A 20566-nucleotide genomic window follows, 5' to 3' on the forward strand; every position below is an offset into this window, starting at 1 on the left:
CACTAGAAGTGATTCTTCATAATATAGTAGTCATACAAAATATACACAGAGAATTATTTTTTTCGTTGTTAAGGAGGGTAGCATCACCGTGGAGACAGAAACCACAGTGATTTTGTACTTGAGCATTATGGGTAATTAAATTGCACTAACTGTTTAATACAACTCATGGAGTTGGCATTAACACTTTAAATTGGGCTATGCCAGAAAGTATTCATACTCCCACTGAAATCTAAATGGCAAGTCAACTATTTCTAAAATGACATTTCAGCATTCTCAATTGGACAAAAAGGAAAAGGCTGTTAAAATGTCTTGTAAAATTTTTTTTTAATGAACTAGCAGCATCAAGATCACAATACCAACGATATTTATCTAAAAAGATATTTGAAATCATCAAAGTTTTGAAAATACAATTTAAAAGAATTACTGAATACTCGATGCTATTTCTACTTGGTCTGCTTATTTTCAGGAAAAAATATTGAAACAAACAGAAAATGTTAAAATGCAATTTTTCCCCATACAATTTTAGTCAATTACATTCGGAGGCAGTACCTGATCATTAGTTTAACAATACCATATTGGGTAAAATTTGTCCTTTCATTTAAAAACAACAAATCCAACTATATATCAGGGGGTGTAGATACTTAGTGGAATAGCCCTTTACATCTACAGCAATGTAAAAAATATTACACAATTGGTAATTCACATTAAGAATGCATTAAATATATGTGGCAAATATCATTAAAGAGTTTTATAGTACGGATGAAACTTTATTTTCTTCAAAAAAACAAAAAATGGGAAAATATTATAGGCTGCTTTTTCGGAGCAAAATTCATGAGTGGTGTTACACTCTAAAAGTGGAAATTTCTGCCGTGTTAATTTTTGTTGTGTTTCTGTGAACTGTTACACTAGTTTTAAATTTGTGGTTCTCAGCTTCCTTACAGTTACCATACACAAAATAAACACATTCTGTTATTTTAGTGGTCGCTGCTTGGAATCCGAAGAGCACAGAATTTAAAATAGCATGGAAATTTCCACATTTACAGTATGTGCACTGCAAGTAAGAAAAGATTCATATATCAAGCAATTATTATCTTATAACCTTTTGCAGATGTACCCTTGGGAATGCGTATGTGTGTTTGCTTTCGTACACACCATCTATTGAAGACAAGCACAAATCGCCACCGTGTTACAGTGGACACACGGGTACCGCAAACTGGGACCTGGCTGATAAGGTTGCAACTACTTTCATATGAATTCACATTTTTGTGACATAAAAAGAGATTTTGATTCCCAAACTACAATCTCCAAGAGCACATTATGGGTCGATGTGATTGAAGTGTTGTATTTTGTGAGCAGACAGCCAGCTGTCCATGAGGGTTCTACTTTATATTTTATGCCTTTACTAATTCTTCATCTACACCGATTATTTAGCATAATAAAAGCAGCAGGAATCTAAAATTTGCTTGTACATTTTCTTTTAAAAACTCCTCTTGATAAAGTGGAATCTTTCTTACATGCAATATCACAAGTGCATCTCTACTACAATTTGAAATACAACACCTCCCTCTGTTGGTAACCAACTGCGCCCTCTAGCATGCCGACACTTCCAAATTGTCTGAATCCCAGTTCAGCTCCTGCAGTTTCTTTTCCACTTCTGCTGCAGCGGCGCCACCAGCTGCGACCATTTCATCTAGATCATCGTTGCTATGGTAACAGCTGTCTTCTTCTTGACTGGGGAGTGGTACTGGGGGTCCATCGATGTCATCTTCACTCTTCTTGGCTGCTAGGTCTTCTCTCGGGCTGCTGCTTTGAGGAGTTTCCACTTTGTCGGCCTGCTTCTTGCTGCTCTCCCCCCGTTCTGTAAAAATTAAATTAAAAAATAAACCAAGAGGTTCAAAATTTGTTGTCCATGTATGGTGGTATTACATCTCCAATTCATTGACATAAATATTATATCATACACATCTGATCACAAAATTCCCTCAAAATACATGATCGGCAGATGTCATTGTTCATAGCTTGGCAGTATGTGTGCACATCATGTTTTGTTGAAGACACATGCTTTTATAGTTTGCACCAACTGAACTTAGAGTTATAATATAAAGCTGTTGGTAATATTACTAATAAAGCTATTGAAATTGTTCTCTGTAATTTTGTTCACCTCAAGCTCTGCAAGCGTGCATGTACGCGTACCCCTGTATGCGTGCGTGTACATTCAGCGCATTTAACTTTGCGCGCGCGATTTGATACTGCGACGAGCAAAATATGCACGTACATCACTACTGAACTTGAGGTGAACCAAATTATATACAATAAAATATCACTAATCGCAAGAAAGGTGCTGCTAGGCCATATATCATGGTAGCTGATCAATGCTTTTGGTTGGATTCCCAATCACCCAACCTTGATTTCCAAGCAGCTAATGAGACACATGCCGTGTTACAACAATGTAACCAAACTGAAAAAGATTCAATTCTGGGCAGTGACCAGAAATCATTAGATGGTGAATTTGAAATCATTGTGTTCATTGTGGTGTTCAATGTAGAGGTCACCAAAATCTTGTTCTAATGTGCAATATTGGCTTGGCAATACATGTTGTGGAATATTCATATATACAGGGTGTATCAAAATGATGGGTACCCAATCTGTTTTCCAGTGATTATGGACAAGACTGCCTCATCGAAATGCAACATAAGATCCACATAATTTGTTGATTAATGTCATAAACAGTCATATAACAAGAAATTATGGTCATTTCAAGAGAACCCTATGTTGCATTTGGAAGGAGCAGGCTTTTTCAATAACCTGCATCAAAACTGGTTGCTACCGATCATTTTGATACAGCTTGCATGTGTAACATAAACAGTATGTCATACTGGCTCGACTCCTCTCTGCTGCAATGTTCAACAATGGTCCATGGTTGTGATCTCTTTGATCGTGGTTCAACTTGTTTGCTTCAAGATGATTAACATGCTGGTGCCATTCTTCTGCCAAAAACACCTAATTATAATCTTCAACAATATCCAAATGTACACATGTATTAAAATGTGTGTCTATTATGAGGCTTACAGCTAGAAATTTAACTATAACTGTTATTTTTCCTCCTTTATCCTAGCTGCGATTCAAAATGTTCTTGGTCCGTACACTGCATCCACTGATGTTGGATACACTATTCTTCATTTCTGCCTCTTTTTAACAAATATGCTTATAATATACACAAAGCATAGTCCCTCCCAACATATATGTGCAATACAATGGTGTTGCTGCATTTTGCTTGAATGTGTCAAACTCATAGAGTAAATGAGGCACATACATGTACATGAAATGAAAAGCCAGTTACATGAAGATGTACAAAATGACCCCACACAGATGTACCGCATACACAGTGTTCACAATTTTGGTTATCAATTACCCCTTTGTCATAGTCTGTTTTGGTATATGGATAGCTCATTATGCAAAGTGTTCTTAATAGTTTCTGACAAATAGCCCAAATTTATCACATTGTAGCCAAAAAGTTACCAACAATTTCTGCAAGTTAGGAAAAAAATGAAAAATTTACTTTAAATTTGACAGAATATTTGGACTTATAAGGTGTACTGACTAATAGATCTGATTTTCTTGCAAAATGTGTATATAGTGATGTGTCCACTTTTTGATTCTCTGTGGCACCCCCACAAACCTGAACCCCTCCTGGATTTTATTCTCCCCTTCCCCATATTGACAATCACTCATGCATGTAGAAAGAGGTTGATATATATTTCTACTGGCAAGCTTGAAGGATATTCAACTCAGCTACATAGATGTAGAAAATTGACAGACAGGCTTTGATGAATAAAGAATCAATGATATTTGAAGAGCTTACACAAAATATGACTAGAAAAGCAATGAAACTCTCATTACAGTGACAAGAAAAAGTGTTTGATATGCATTTAGCAAATTTATGAATGCTCGTGATAAAATTTGTAAAACTTGTCACACTTACATGCATTTATAATTTGTCAGAAACCAACATGCACTACACTACAAGAAAAAAATAGAAACATTGGGGGTCATTCCAGTTGAAATCCATACATCCCCTTTACAAAGGTTTAGCTAGAGACCCGTCCGGCCATCATTTGGACAGCCTGTCACAAGAATGGATGGCCTACAAAATGATAAAGCCATCTTTAAGGCTGTCCAAGCCTTTTGCGATATACAATCATGTTGAATGTTACAAACCACTGTTAAGAGTTTCTAAATATCTATAAAAAGTTTACAAACAACCTCTAAATGTCTAAAAAAAAAGGTTACAAAACAGTGTTAGGAGCCTCTAACTGTCTATAAAAAGGCACTTTATGATGCATTTTCGCAAGTACGACCTTCGATGGGCACCATTTTGTTTAAGCTTATTTACTTTCAGGTTTGGTGAATAGGTTCTGAATTCTGATTGGCTGATTAAATTATGTCATGAAACATCTGCATGATCTGCTAACCAAGCCATGCAGCATCAGATGACCTTTTTAAAGCGATAAACAGGGTGTGCGCATCAGCAAGTGCCGAAGTTTCTCGGTAGACTGTAACAAAAAGCATGTACATACACACATATACAATGTACGTGAAAAGTAAATGCATGCATGTACATACACACCCCACACACCCCCCTCACCCCGTAGACACATACCCCCACACATTTACACCCACCTACCCACACAAAACCCAACATACACACATTCACACACCGACCTACTTACACCCATAAACAAAACTTTTGATTTTTGTCTTCACATCTAAATCTAGAACAAGCTATTGCCTAACCTTTTTACCGATTTAACCACATAGGGGAAATCTGTGATCATACAACAATAATATAAAACCACTAAAAAGTAGCGCAAATCTGTGTAATGCAGCAACATCAACAATTTGGAAAAAAATACTGCCAGCTAGCATTTTGATACTCGACTGCTAGGACAAGAAAACTGCACAAGACAAAACCTGCTGCTAGTGTTGCCAGACTAATGTCAAACTTACCTACAAAAGACACTTTCATAAATCGCTTGGTCAGAACCTAGAATAATTAATGCAGGTATATGCAAGTCAATGGAATTCACATCTAACATGCATTGCATATAGAAGGTGCTCAGATATCATTTAGTGTAATTTTGCATTTATTTTCTCTCTGTCTTGAATTGACCATGGTGTTGGTACATGTTTCAGAAGTTGTAATAACATTAACAAACAGAACATGTTGTGTTAAAATACTACTTATTGTGGACATCAGTTCAAAATTCTATCACTTGACCTTCTGATGATGTTTTTTTTTCATAAAAAATATTATGAAAGAAAAAGTTGTACTTGTTCAGAAGCATTGAGAAGAGTCATGAATTGCACTCCTGAGGATTATGATTTGAGGAGCTGTTTATGATCACTCTCCTTAAATTTTGAGCCCTGTTTTAGACTCCATACACACACTGACATCCTGCTAACACATGTATTCAGCTACAGTACAGTTAGCTGGAATAACATTTTCAATTGCATAAATCACTACAAGTCATCATAAATATTGCATACTTCCTATAGTGAATGGGTACATTGCTACACTTAAGGGGGTACTACACCCCTCGATAAATTTGTGTCTATTTTTGCATTTTTCTCAAAAATAATAACACAGTGGTAACAAAAGTTATGTATATTATAGGGGCAAGGAATCCAATTACTACACTGGAATTTCAGTGACCCAAGACAAGCGGTTCGTTATTTATGATAAAAAATTAGGTACCGCTAGGATGTACCTCATTTCCGATCATATATACTACACCGCTTGTCTTGAGTCACTGAAATTTCAGTGTAGTAATTGGGATCCTTGCCCCAATAATCTACATAACTTTTGTTACCAGTGTGTTATTATTTTTTAGAAAAATGCAAAAATAGTCACAAATTTACCACAGGGGTGTAGTACCCCCTTAAATGAATAGTGAATTTTAGGATTCTAGATAATTATAAATAATTAAAAAAAATTAATACAAAAATTAATAAAGACCATTATCTCATTTACATGTATCTATAAATTTTCAAATTTACAACATATTGAGGAAAATACAATTTCTAATTAGCTTACTCTGTATAGAAACCCTTCATTAATAGACTTACCCATGAATAAAAGTTTAACATTTGGCCAAAAGGGGTAAAACAAAAACCCTTACTTAATGTGCACATTTTCTTACTAACACAGTCACAAAATTCACAGACTTGGAATACATGTATGTCTAAGCATTCAGAATCTTCAGTAAAAGCTAAAATTAATACTCTTTCTGTTAATTTCAATAGGCTTACAGGATAGAAAATAATGATGTTTACCAAAAATGATAATGCATAGACGGAAGTTAGTCTTCATAATATAAGTCTTTGAGCTTGACTGTCAGAGAAAGCAAACAAAACACACCCTAAAATGCAGGTGTTTGGCCCGTTTCCCAAAAGTTGATAATACTGAAGTTAGGTCAAACGTAACAATTAGAGCTATTTTTACTTTTTCTTTTGGAAAAACAAAATATTTTTTGTCCTAAAGAAAGTAGGAGTCGACACAGTGTGTGTAATACATTAAAATATTTTTCATGTATGTTAATAGTTATGATACAGACTCCAGGGAGAAAAATGTTCGCAAATCAACTGCTCAGTACCAGAAATGGGTAAGTGCAATAGCTGCCATGTGTAGATGAGCATAATATACTAGTGGAAATGGCTAAATGTTTACAGGGCAGCCATTGCACTTCCCCACTTCTGGCACTGAGCAGTCAAAATGCTTTTATGTATATTTTCAGTATGTACATGTAATTCATCCAACTTGAAATTCCCCTGGACAAGGAACCAACTGCTTATTGTCTGGGTTGTCCCTTCAAGAGCTTGGGGAGCTCATTCTGGCTGTGATGGTTTATTGTAGTATGTAGGGTGCATGCTTCTTAGCAGCAAGGAACCTGGTTGTTGCTAAATGGTTTATATGGTATGTCTGTGGTCAGCATTTTTTGTAAGGGCTCATATTGAAATTCCCTTACATGTGCGCCATCCTGCAGCTTTCCTGTGCTGCTAGCCTTCTTCTGTCAAAATCCTGGGCAGGGTGTATCACTGATGCATATAATCCATCCGCTTTATGACCGAGCTTTCCTGAGGCGCCGCACTTAGCGAGGGGAATCCTGCCTTCTTTCTGTGTGAAAACGTGGTAGGGTATTTCAATATGAGCCCTAACATGTGCCAAGGCTTGCGTATTTATCACAGTTTCAATGTTTTTTGCTTTGAGTGTACAATGTCCCCCAATTAGAAATATTGGTGCGCTTCAATTCACTTCTTGCACTGTCCCAACATATTGGGTAGAGCCAACAACTGGCAATGGGCTATTCCATTTAAAATCCACACTACCCCTGTGGAACATTTTGGAAATATGGTCTACTGGGGGAGTATGACTTTCAAATGGAATAACACATTAAGCAGCTCCATTTGAATTTCATACACCCTCTGAGAAAGATTCAACCTACAACCTTGGCGAAAAAGGTTGCCACACCTGAGCGTTAATTGGCCAACATCCTTCCCCGCTCCCCTATTGCAATGTTGATTTGGACAAAATCGTCATCATTTCTACATTACAGTCTCCCAACATTGGAACATGGGGGGTGGGGAAGGGGCAAGTGTAATCTGAATGTGCATTTGCAACTATTATACAAAATAATACGGAACTATCACATATTTAGCTTCGATTGCGTGCTTTTAACACCAGAACGTGCTGGTGTGGCAATTTCCGCCAGAGTTGTCTCTAATAACATATAAAAAAATCATCTGAAATTACGTTTTCGTTCATATCTTTAGAACGGAATGCCGGATTCACGTGCAATTTTCACAAAGTCTTAGCCTGTTTATGTACTCTGTACTAAATATAATTATTTTCATGTAATTTATACATGGCTTGGTCTATGTGTCCTATTATTTATAAAGATGCCAAAATAATGCAAAATATGTGAAAAACATCAATCGACATTACATGCTGTCTACTGAAGATAGTACACGCAAAATTTTAAAACTATTTTAATGATGACGAAATAGCGTGAAGTTTAAGTATTAGACCTAATAATAATAATAGCAAGGATCAGAAGAGGAAAATTATAATCATAGAAAAGTCATCAGAGGGATTCGAACCCCTGATCTCACTGATCTATAGATTTCAAGGCGGCGACTTAACCGCTGAACCAAGAAGAAGTCGTTGAATTCGTGAGCATTTCTAATGTATTAATGTTAATTTAAAATTATGCAATGCGTATATGTACAGTACAACAGGTGATTTAATTCTCATTCACCTACAATTTCAATTGTTATGCCGTTCTGGTTGGTTTAACCTAATACAGAGATGTTATAACCTCATAGTAGAATTAACATGTCATACAAATGCATTTAAGATCAGTAACCCATTGCACATATGGAGATGAGGTTGACGATTTAACGGTCGACGGTCGACACAAACAAATTAAAAGAAATTTAGATTATTTTCTTTTATTTAAGATTTGTCCATCGTGGAGAAAGGTGGTGAATCGAAATTCCAACTTTATTTTTATAACCCTAAATACATTGCCAACATATACAATCGTTGTAAATCGATGAAATTATGTGTATTGGAGACGTTTCAGGTCAATTTGATACCATATGCATTGCATAATTTTAAACTAACATTAATATATTAGATATGGCTTGGAATTCATTCACTTCTCCGTGGCTCGGCGGTAAAGGCGCCGACTTCTAAACTACAGGCCACGGGTTCGAAGCCCGCTGTTAGTTTTGTTAAAATTAATATTTTTCCTCTCTTAATCCTTCGTATTATTGTTGGTCTAATAGTTAAACTTCGCGCTATTTCATCATCATTCAAAAATGATGAAATTTTCGGTGTACTATATTCAGTAGACAGTATGTAATGGCAAATGAGAAGGTTTTTGACACATTTTGCATTATTTTGGCATCTTAATAATTAATAATATACATAGGCAGGTCCGCGTGAAAATGATATGAAAAAAGTTATTTACGCTTAATTGTAACATGGATAAAACGGACAGTATCCACTAAAAACCTGTGTGTAGCAGCAACTTGATACGATTTTCCGTTACTGATATTTAACAGAAAATCATGCAGTTTAGAGCCCTAATTACGAAATGTGTGTAATTTAGCATAAATGGTGATTTGAGGGACTACTCCCTAAATAAACCAAGTACTTTGTCAAAAATTTTATTATGATTCAAAAGAATATTATCTACTCCCAAATCGTGTGCAATATGAAGATCATACGACATTCCGTTTTTGAGTTATGAGACAAAAACGAAATTTAGATGAAATATTTTGCATTCGCAGAGACAACCTTAGCGAAAAAGGTTGCCACACCTGAGCGTTAATTGGCCAACATCCTTCCCGCTCCCCTATTGCAATGTTGATTTGGACAAAATCGTCATCATTTCTACATTACAGTCTCCCAACATTGGAACATGGGGGGTGGGGAAGGGGCAAGTGTAATCTGAATGTGCATTTGCAACTATTATACAAAATAATACGGAACTATCACATATTTAGCTTCGATTGCGTGCTTTTAACACCAGAACGTGCTGGTGTGGCAACGAATTTCCGCCAGAGTTGTAGTTGAGTTTCAAATAGAGTTGGTTAATTTGGTAATTCCATTCGAATGCTCCTTAAGATATTTCCAAAAACTTCAAGGTCAAGGCTCTAGCCGCAAAGATATTGTTCAAGGAGCGAAATGCAAGTGTAGCAAGGCAATCAACATGCAATTATCACAATGAAAAGTAACAAGAAATGGGAATTCAATTTGGTTGGTTTTGTCTTGTGCACCTTTCACAAGTTCTGGATCTTATTTTACATAACAACATCTTGAAAAGAGCAAATTGAAGTGCTAATAATTATCACAGATACTGCTTATGAAAAAAAACCACATAATGGGCTATTCCAGTTAAATCCATACACCCCTATGGAAGAATGATCTTAATGTCCCACACAGGGTGTGTAGATTTCAAATGGAGTCACCCATTCAGGTAACCCCATTTGAAATTCACACTCCCTGTGTAGGAGATTAAGGTCATGTCTTCCATAGGGGGTGTATGGATTTCAAATGGAACAGCCCAGCACTTCAAAAGAATCTAATAAAGTAACCTGTTTGAGTGTCTATATACTTTGTACATGTTGAGAGTGGCAAAGCCCTTGATGTGAGGGTTATATACATTTAGATCAGAGGGCAAAGTTATGTATCCAAAACCTATGCCCTAAGCATAAGAAACATTTTTAAACTTCCGTACAATAATCCCATCAAAGTTGTATAAGTATGCAATCATAAATGATGCCCCTCAATGCTTACGATATACATGTATGAACCAAGGGGCTGCAATCTCCGGGAGCGGATCCAGGAATTTTCAGTGGGGGGGGGGGGGCACCGAGCTTGGCGCCCACACAAAGTCAGGCGCCGCTCGGCAAAAATACATACGGTCAGGTGCCGCTTTGCAAAAATTAGGGGGGCACCCAAATCCGCCCCTGATCTCATAACAATATCCTAAGGTATATCTTAGACGGGCTGTATCAACCTCTCTATACTGTGTGGCTGTTTGCCATTGTGTAAAACATTAGGCTATGAATACAACCAACTAGAGATGTGGTAATAGCTACACCCCAGAAGCTACACTGACCATGGAGATAGCAGTTGCTGTCTATCTTTTTAAAGTATTTGCATCTGCCGATTATCCTTGGTCACCACACAACGGCGGTTGATGCACAGCTACACACAACCTCTAAGATATAACTTACCATATTGTTACAAGAATCTCCCCCCGTTAGCTTACTGCTCTCTCACAATTCCTCATCTACAAGTTCTGAAACACACATTCAAGTTATGCATGCACTGTTATAAATGTCTGTAATTTTACAGTATTATAACCGAAGTCCAAGGCCTGCATTTTGACCCGCATTTTGATCAAGGATTGGTTCAAAAATCAGGCATAAAATGCACAAAACCACCACCACTCATTTCAAATCCAGTAGTGTCATCATGATCATTGTTGCACTGTTAGAAATCTCCGCAATTTTACAGTATTATAAATGGAGTCCATAAATATTCTTTTTTCACTATTTCATTTTTAACAGTGTACATACCAACTCATAGTAAATGGAGGCCTGAACGTCCATGCGAGTACGCATCTTCTGTTTATCCTACATCCAATGTATGGATATGATAAGGCATGATTCAAACAGAACAGGTTACAGGTAGCTGCGCTTGCCAAATGAAATAGTGAAAAAAACAGCATTATGACTGGCAATTAATGGACTCCAGTTATCATACCGTAAAAAGTACGGACATTTCTAACAGTGTACTAACTTGACAGGCAGTAAAATTTGAACTCACCTCTTCTCCCAGGCCATATCTCAATCATGCTCTGCAGTACCTCGATATGCTTCTCATAATCCGCCGAATCCCTCCCACCGTCACCTCTCCCACGAGGATGCGGATCTCCTTTCTCTACCTTAGAGCTTCGCTTCTCTTTACCAGTAGAGGGTGTTACGCTGTTTCCTGAGGTTGCACTCATCAAGACGGGACCAAAGCATACTGCTAGGTTGTAGGAATTCATCTTGTTCACGTCACTCAGGTTGGATATTGCCTTCAGATGGTCCAGCATTAATGCTCCTGTGTCCTACAAACACAAATGAATAAATTATATTAAATAAATATCGGGTTTTATAAAGCACCATTTACCATCCAACAATTGGCTCAGTTGTGGAGTACAATTTAAAGCAGGCTCAACAGAACCTGGAGAATTGTATAAGGCTGACAGGAAAATGCTGTAAAAATACCATAAAGTACCTGCATTTACAAATACCGATTGCCCATTTCATAATATCCATATGTGATCGAGGGGCCATTGTTATCGACAGTGTTTGCAGCACTGACTACTACCCCCCCCACTTTTTAACTAATACATAAACCAGGTGTTTTTTTAACAAGTACTCAATTGTTTGAAAACATTATATCACAAGTACCACTATTCTTCCAATTTTTTTAAAATAATCATATTTTGCTCATGACTGTCCAGAAAACACCCATCAGGGACATATATGTGTTAGTGCATTTTTTGGGTGTTTATTTTATTTTGGTACTTGTTCGTTTTTAACAATTGCCTCAGCCTAACATAAATATAACATATTAACAAGATTCCAGCACACATAATTTGCTGTGATAATTAAGTTTCCCTCTGAATATAGACCCAGGGTAAAGAAGAAACAAACAAACAAACAGAACGGAGAATCTTTCAGTAGAATATGGATTTTTGCTGAATTTCTGACCCTGCATGTACAAGAGACAAGATTCCTCTTTAATATCCAATCCTTCCATTTTCTTCTTCTCTTCCTTTATTAACAAAACTCCTTCTCAATTGAGGCCAGCTTTCCCTTTTAAAGGCATTTTTTTAAATTTCATCGTCTTTTAATTGATGCCATGTATACCTTTTGAATATCAATATTATTCTATCACCCCCAAACACCACATTATGTCATAGAGTCTTAATTAAATTTACACCAAGTTTTGATGACAAACCAGTGCCCAGAAACCAAACAAGATAGCATTTTTATTTTAGATAACCTATCTAACTGCAATATATTGGTTTATTTCTTTGCCATTTATATTGAAGTGTTTGTACACATGCCCATATTGGACACACACAGCCGATCGATACGTACTCAATAACCAATAATTCCCACCTGCATGCATAAACACTGCTGTTGGACCTATAATACTGTAAAAGTAGTAATTTTCATGCATGTAATTTTTTGTGCTTTGCCGATTTTGAACTACATTGCTTGTTTTTAATTTCATGATTTTGAGTTTTCTTACATAGACCTATACATTAAAAGAACATATCCGCATGTTTTTAATTTTGTGGCAGCTGTTTTGAGCACGAATAGGGCAAAAAATAATGTACCGCGAAAATTTCCGCTTTTACAAGAATATCCATGCGCGTATTTTGGGGGAAAGGGGTCAAAGGGGGCGGAAAAAACGAAGGGGCGGCGGAAGAAGAAGGGGCGGCAAAAACAGGGGCGGCAAAAACGAAGGGGGCGGCAAAAAATTAGCAAAAAAGGGTGCAAAAAATTGAAAAAGCATAACAATTTTTGAAAAAATGTTGCTTTTAGGGTGGTAGCGCCTAAAATCGCTTTTTTTTTTTTTGTTTTTTTTTTTTTTTTTTTTTTGCTCTTCACTTTTTCAAACGACCGTGAAAAAAATTGGGTCAACCTTTTCGGCTGTTAAGGAAGGGGCGGCAAAATTGTTTCTTCTTCAGCCCCCGGGTTAGGGCGGCCACGATGCGCCACTGATATCTAAGGGCTAATTTTTGCATACAGTTATTATTTTTGCCATTTGGAGTTTTTTGGGATTGTTATATTTTCGTGATTGGCCAGTTTTGCCCTATACTTGCAATGTGATACATTATTGCATATATTTTCAAGTTATTAATTTCGCCGATTGAACTCCATTAGCAAAATCCGCAAAAATAAAACCCTCATGAAAATTACCACTCAGACAGTAACATGTTTTAACAGTGCCGACGTTCACACAAAATCCTTTCAGTTTGAGTACTACTGTCAATTACTGAAATCCTATACTTTTTGGTCAAATTTGTATTTTTTAAAGTTTTCTGTTATCTTAAATTATTGCAAAATTTTACTTCATCACATTTCTTCAACTCTTCTGTTTTTCCCATTTCAGTTTTGCAATAGCTTCCATGGTAACATGGATCTAGGCGTTTTAGGAAAATGTTAACAATATACAGATACTTCATTCTTATCTGTATTTGCATTCATAACTTGTTTTTATTTGATTTTTTTCACATAATTTGGGATGTTGAGATCTACCTATGTGAATTATACTATCCTGTAATCAAGTTACACACTTACATGATTCCTTTGCTTTATCAAAATCTACAAATAAGTTCAGACAAGACATTGCAAAAGCATCATATAAAGCAATTGATTCATATCAAATACACAGCAAACTGATCAAATAGGTGTCGTTTTAATTGTCAGTGAGTATAAACTATCAAGTAAGTACTGTTGTAGTGACCTTAGCTTTTCAGTCAAATATTTATTTAACCTCCAATCCCTCCATGCTAGTACAAATATCGTGGGCCAAGATCCACCACGGGCTACGTTTCGGGCTATTCAGCATACCATGTCTGCAGACATGTTTAGTAGTGTATCATCGCGTGCTTTTTTAAATTACGGGGTACCTGGCTTTTAACAGTTTTATAAAAACATAGGAACTCTATTTAATTTTTTATCATAATTTGCTAGTTTGATAGGCAAGACTTTTGCAATGAAGAATACTATTATACTATCAAATGAGAATTAGACTTTAGGATTAGAGTTCAGTCTAATTTTAGGATTAGGCCAATAGCATAAGAGACTTTATTGCTGAGATTGCAATTAGGGTTAGGATTAAGGGCAAGGATTAGTATACAGATTAGAGTTCAGATTAGGATTAGAATTAGAGTAAATGTTAGGATTAAGTGACTTGATGTTGAGGTTAGAATTCAGATTAGGGATAGAATTTGAGTAAATGTTAGGTTAGGATTAGTGTTAGGTTAGGATTAGGGCAAAAGTTAGGATTAAGATGGTAGATTATGATTAGTTGATTAGGGTAAGGAATAGAGCTAAGATTAGGGTTAGTGGAGCAGGGGTAGCACTAGGTTTTAAAACCAGGGGTTCTCAGAACCCCTGAACCCCCTGAAAGTGTTAAAAATATGCGCTCAAATCCTAAAATGGGGGGTTCTCTAGTCAAGTATTGAATGCCCGTTTCAATATATCAGTATCAGATTTTGTGATTTTGGTTATGATGTTTAATAAATAGTTAAGGCCTGGCAAAAACACAATCTCCCTTTCACGCCACAATTCTCGATATTAACCAACTATCTGGCTTTTAAAGAAAGTTCCCACGCAGTGCACTTGCTATAAAAGTGTTGCTTTATGCCATAAAAGTTCATTGAATTCCATAAAATGCAGTTCAATTTCGCAAAGTGCAGAATTCAACAGCATTGCAAGTCACGTGGAGGAGTGAAAAGCCATGATTTACTCAATAAAAATGACATTTCATTGCAAATGAGTTCAAGTTTAGGCCAAATATCATGATATTTATTGAATTACTGGAGTATTTTGACTATAAAACATAATTCAAGGGCAAATTTTTGTCACTTTTTTCTTCTACGGCCTCGTATTTCACCGCTGGCATATCTCTACACACCACCCTTGAAGCATTTCTTACCGATCCCTAGAATTAGAAATTACCAACTCACGTAAGTGTCGTCATTCAGTACTGCAATAAAACTCATCAGTGATTCTAGACAATATCACAATCTGTGTTCAATTACGCTGGCGGTGTGTATTTTATTTTTATTTTTAAATTATGTTACAATGCTACGGCGACTTCACTTTTGATATTTATGTTATTGCATTTTATGTTACATAATTTCTGGACAGGTCGTAAATATTGGAGATCGAAGCTTTTATTTTTCTTTCACATGTTTTCATTTTTCTGCCGCATGAAAACCCCTGAACTAGTATGCAAAAATGAATAGATGCGCTCAAACTTAAAAATATGCGCTGTACGCGCAGAAACGCATGTTAGCGCGACCCCTGTAGTGGAGTAAGTCTAAGACTAAGATTAGGATTTTAAAAGACATTTTGAATTTTGTTGAGATTGACATTAGGGTTAGGTTTAGGATTAATAGGACTGGGAAATGACCGTGATTGTTAAAGCCATAGTGTGCGACTTGCTCACAAGTGACTTTTTGCACAATTGTAATACCCTTAAATACCCTCTATCTGATAATGAAAACCAACAATATTTGGGAAAAATCCAAATCTATTTTTAATGCAAATCGCACATTATTGCTTTATAACTTATTTTACTCTAGTTTTATCAACAAAAACTGTAGCCTTGATCAAGGCTTTCTCCTTACTTTTTCTTCATTCATGAAATTGTACCTGCAGGACCCATGTGAAAAAATGTTGACTGTACCCACCCCAGTTTCATGCCCATACGACAGTTGTTACTAATTTCCGGAAGCAATCGGGTCAAATTATTAAATTATTTTTTTTGTAACTTTTTTCTGATTGGGGAATATTTTTTTTAAGTCTTTTCCCCCCCCCCCCCGGGCTGTCATTGATTGCTTGACATTCCTTTTGATTTCTCTCAAAAACTTAGCTCATGATTAATATTGCACAGCCTAGAGCAAAACATTAAACTTGGCAACTTTCAATCAACATGATCAATGATTTCTGAAACCACTAATTTCAGTCACATTTTAATTCAATAATTAATTATGTACATTTTATTTCAACTTTTCTATTTCTGCCACCCCCTTATGAATTATTCATTCATAACTGTGATGACCTTGGGACCGTCCAATCAGAATCAACATGATCAATCAATATGCCGTAAGGTCATGACCTGTGTGGTGAAACCAAAATAAACAGTCAAAAATGGCGAGATTGGTTGGCACAGTCGATGTAACATCGATCAAATAAACCGTGGTCTTGAATTTCTTAAGAAGTCCTGGCCTAAAAACTATGTTGTTTTTCAGGAGAAAACATATTAATCTTTGATATTCTGAAGTATAAAATTGTTGGGCAAAGTGGAACATCATTTATTTAGACTGTTTTGCTATAGAAAATACTTAAAACGAAAAAATTTTCAATTTTATGAAGAGGGTAAATCCCATTGAAAATATAATTTTCCTCAGAATCATGTCCACTATATGGTTTAATTTACTGTTTTTAACTATATTCTAACAATTAAATCTATAAAGAGCGTGACGAAATACGAACAGCTTGCATGACTTTTCGGTCCGTGTTCAGATAACAGGTGCATTTGACTTGGCAAAGAAAAATAGTGCAATCCGTCTATTTCCGTCATCTTCTCACAACTTAAATTATACAGACCAAAATAATCTCTAGCACACACAGGGAACCAAGCAAAGCGATTGAAATTGCTCGTTTCGCATGACGATTTCGGACTTTTCTTTCATAAAATAACTACTTTTCCCACCTCATTTCAACCCAATATGAAGTGCAATCGATTGAAAAATAACTTTTAGAAAGTTAGAACTCAATTTTAAAAGCACATATCGCATTTACAGAAATAACCTTAGCATAAAAAAAGCACCATCGGAAGTGGCCGAAAAATGAAGCAAAATACACCGTCCACTTAGCGCGATCACGATGGCTCGTCAAGCAAGCTTGGAGCCAATCAGTGGTAGTAGTATCATATGCTGGACTCCCTCAGAGTTTTAGTCAGGTCAAATTTTTTGGAGCGATTGCCGAATAGGGTGCAACTCTACTAGTCTTATTACAAGACTGCCCTACCCTAACCCTAAACTCCGTAAACGAGGACGGGACTCAACCTGTCTAGCAAGTTGCACCCTATTTGGTAATTATACCGATTTTTTGTATAGGACAAATTTGCTCCAGTCAGTTTTTCCATGTACAATGCTACTGCCATGAAAACATAAGAAATACAACCATATAAGACCTTACGAAAGACAACTACCTGAAATCTGACTGGCAGTGTCTTCATGTATCAATCTTCATTATGCATCCAAATCGGATTTATCATCATATTTTTGTTATACATGTCATTCAAGACACATCATTTTTATCAAAAATATTTGAAATTTGACAATAGAAAACTGTTGGCTACATTATTACCTTACACGAACACGCCTTGCCCATGCCCGTATCAATTGGACATAATCAGATCAATAAGTATACATATTACCCCAGGACAGTAGTGTGCTGCAGACATACTCACAAATCATATTAAAATTGGGAGAAATTTTATTGAAAACTTGACAAAATGCTATGTTCCAACCAAAACCATGAGACCAAGAGACTTGAATCACCCCAATGACTCATTCAATAACCGCTACAGGCTACCCCTACTGCTTGCAAATTGGTTCAATATCATCACTTTTTGTTCAGAATCTGATCAAACCATCACTCAGTTGGTCCACACAATTATTAAATCTGTCAAAGCTTGTTCATGAAATAAATTAAGAAATTGGGGTGTTTTTTTAGTCAAAAAGCGTCCATCCCAAAATTGACAATTTCAGGCATATTATTATATTTTACTTGCCTGTAACCATGATAACATATCTTCATTTATAGGCACTTGCTTTCCCCCAAAATAACATAAAATTCTTGGTTACTATTTTACCATTGCCCTTTATGGATGAATTTGAACATTATTTACACACAAAGCAAAGAATTACATAAAATGACCTGACAGTTCTAACCAAATATGCAAATTAGTAAATACTCATTATAAATAACATGACAAGCTTTGACACATAAATATACAGCATCTGAGCTCATCATGCTTAACCACCTTAACAAATTTCTAAACCGTTGCTTATGTCAGTCAATTAGACTGTGTCGGGGCTCGAACTTGCACCGCTACACATCAATGCTCCAGAGTCTAATGCCTTACCAACTGAGCTATAACTTGACTGAATAATAGTGCTATCACAGACTGAATCACACCCACTCTCTACAGAAATCACAGGTACTATGAAATGGTAATATTAATTGGGATATTTATGGATGAGAGAACCTTCTCCCCTATCCTTCAGTGCGTTAACAAGTATGAGATATATTTTCGCCTGCCGCCATATTGTAAAAGCTCGCTATAATACAATCACCCAATCCAACAAATACCATGAAAAACAAACGGAATGGGGATATGCTTTCCCTTTGTGGATGTGGGAACCCGTCCCATACCCTATAGTGTGTAAACAAGTATGGGGCACATATGACCTGCCACCATATTGTAAGATCATGCTATAATACTATTGCCTCCCACACTCCACACTGTACAGAAATTACTGATACATGTACCATGAAAAACAAATATTAATAGGGATACTTTCCCTTGTGGGTGTGGGAACCCTTTTCCCCCTATCCTATAGTAAACAGGGGTATATGTGGCCTGCCACCATATTGTACGATCAAGGTATAATGCAAGCACCTCCTCGTTTGATATACAAATCACCCATAGCATGGACATGAAGAAATGTACATAGGATAACGGAATAACAGTTGATGTCGGCTAAAAGTCATGCCGTAAACTCTTTTGATTATCACCTCCCGAATATGGCACACTCTGTCACACAGCCGTGAAATTAATAATACTTTGACTAAATTAGATTTTCAGAAAAGACAATTTGCTATTCGGGGCTGTAATTTAATTGCGTTGTTGGTACTGTTTTTAGACGGTGCAAATTGAGATGTGTTTGTCCTACAGTGTGCTGCAAATAGCTGTTGGAGAGATGAAGATGAGATTGCGTGGGTGTTTGGCTTTATCATTTTGATTGCTGCAATTAGACGGTTCCTTCAAGTTGGCAATGTGAGGGTTGCAGGGCTAGAAATTATCATAATATAGCGAACTCAATACAAACAACATGTCCTTCTCAAAAATACACACAAATACATTCCAGATTGTATGATAGAGAACAACTACTTAACAAATTTGTGCTTCAATTTATAGCAAAATATCCTCACTCACTTGGTGATTTTGAATTGCAAGCAATATAATACGCACACAAGGGGTTGTGCAGCAATCCCTGCCTGCTGTTATATCAAACATGCAATTCTCATTTTTATTTACGTTATATCTCAATTTTACAGTCGCAGAATTCAATTTCAAATTCTCAAATAATTCTTAAACAAAAATGAATATAACTGTGATTTCAATTTTACTATGAGAAAACAGCAACAATACGGAAATCAATATCAGACATGATGGTTGCTGATACTCCTCGTTTACAGAGATGTGTGAACAATTCCCAGCAGTAAAAATTGTGGCACTGTAAAAGGCGAAATTTCGCGATTGTGGAGCTCCAACCGCGAAAATAACATCTTGCGAATATATGCAACAATGTATTACAAGTATGGCGCAGGACTTAGCAATCGCGATTATAACATTTGCGAAAATGTTTCTCTTGCTCTAAATCGCGAAAATAACTGCTCGTGAAAATATCCCCTTATACAGTATATGGTGGGAAGCCCTGCAGGTTCAGCGCAATTACATGCACTCCTCGCTGTACCCTGAGCTGGCGTAACATGGATAGTCGACTATGCCCAACATAATCAAATACATTAGGCTATCGTACAATTTGGGGATGAAGGCATAGGTTCCATCTGGTATTACTTGTAGAAATTGGGAGTGAATCTCTGTCCAGTATGTTGTATTTATTTGTTCTGCCTTAGCATGTTGGTGAGAATTTAATGGGCGATTCCAGTTGAAAGTCATATACCCCCTATGGAAGATATGATGTTAAGCTTCTACACAGGGAGTGTGAATTTCAAATGGGATAGCATGTTGGTGAGATCTTAATGGGCTATTCCAGTTCAAAGTCATATACCCCCTATGGAAGATATGATGTTAATCTTCCACACAGGGAGTGTGAATTTCAAATGGGGTTACCTGTTTGGGGGACTACACAGTATGTTGCATTTATTTGTTCTGCCT

General features: G+C 36.5%; 1 protein-coding gene across 1 annotated transcript in view; it reads right to left on the minus strand.

Moving 5' to 3' along the window:
* Nucleotides 1-325: 325 nt before the first annotated feature.
* LOC140141116 (rho GTPase-activating protein 100F-like) overlaps nt 326-20566 on the minus strand; it is a 54033-nt gene continuing 33792 nt past the window's right edge. Inside the window, 2 exon segments of the mRNA XM_072162901.1 lie at nt 326-1858; nt 11402-11687. Coding sequence (XP_072019002.1) covers nt 1590-1858; nt 11402-11687 — 555 coding nt within the window. The 3' untranslated portion in view covers nt 326-1589.

The sequence above is a fragment of the Amphiura filiformis genome, chromosome 19, assembly GCF_039555335.1.
Source record: "Amphiura filiformis chromosome 19, Afil_fr2py, whole genome shotgun sequence".
Lineage (NCBI taxonomy): Eukaryota > Metazoa > Echinodermata > Ophiuroidea > Amphilepidida > Amphiuridae > Amphiura > Amphiura filiformis.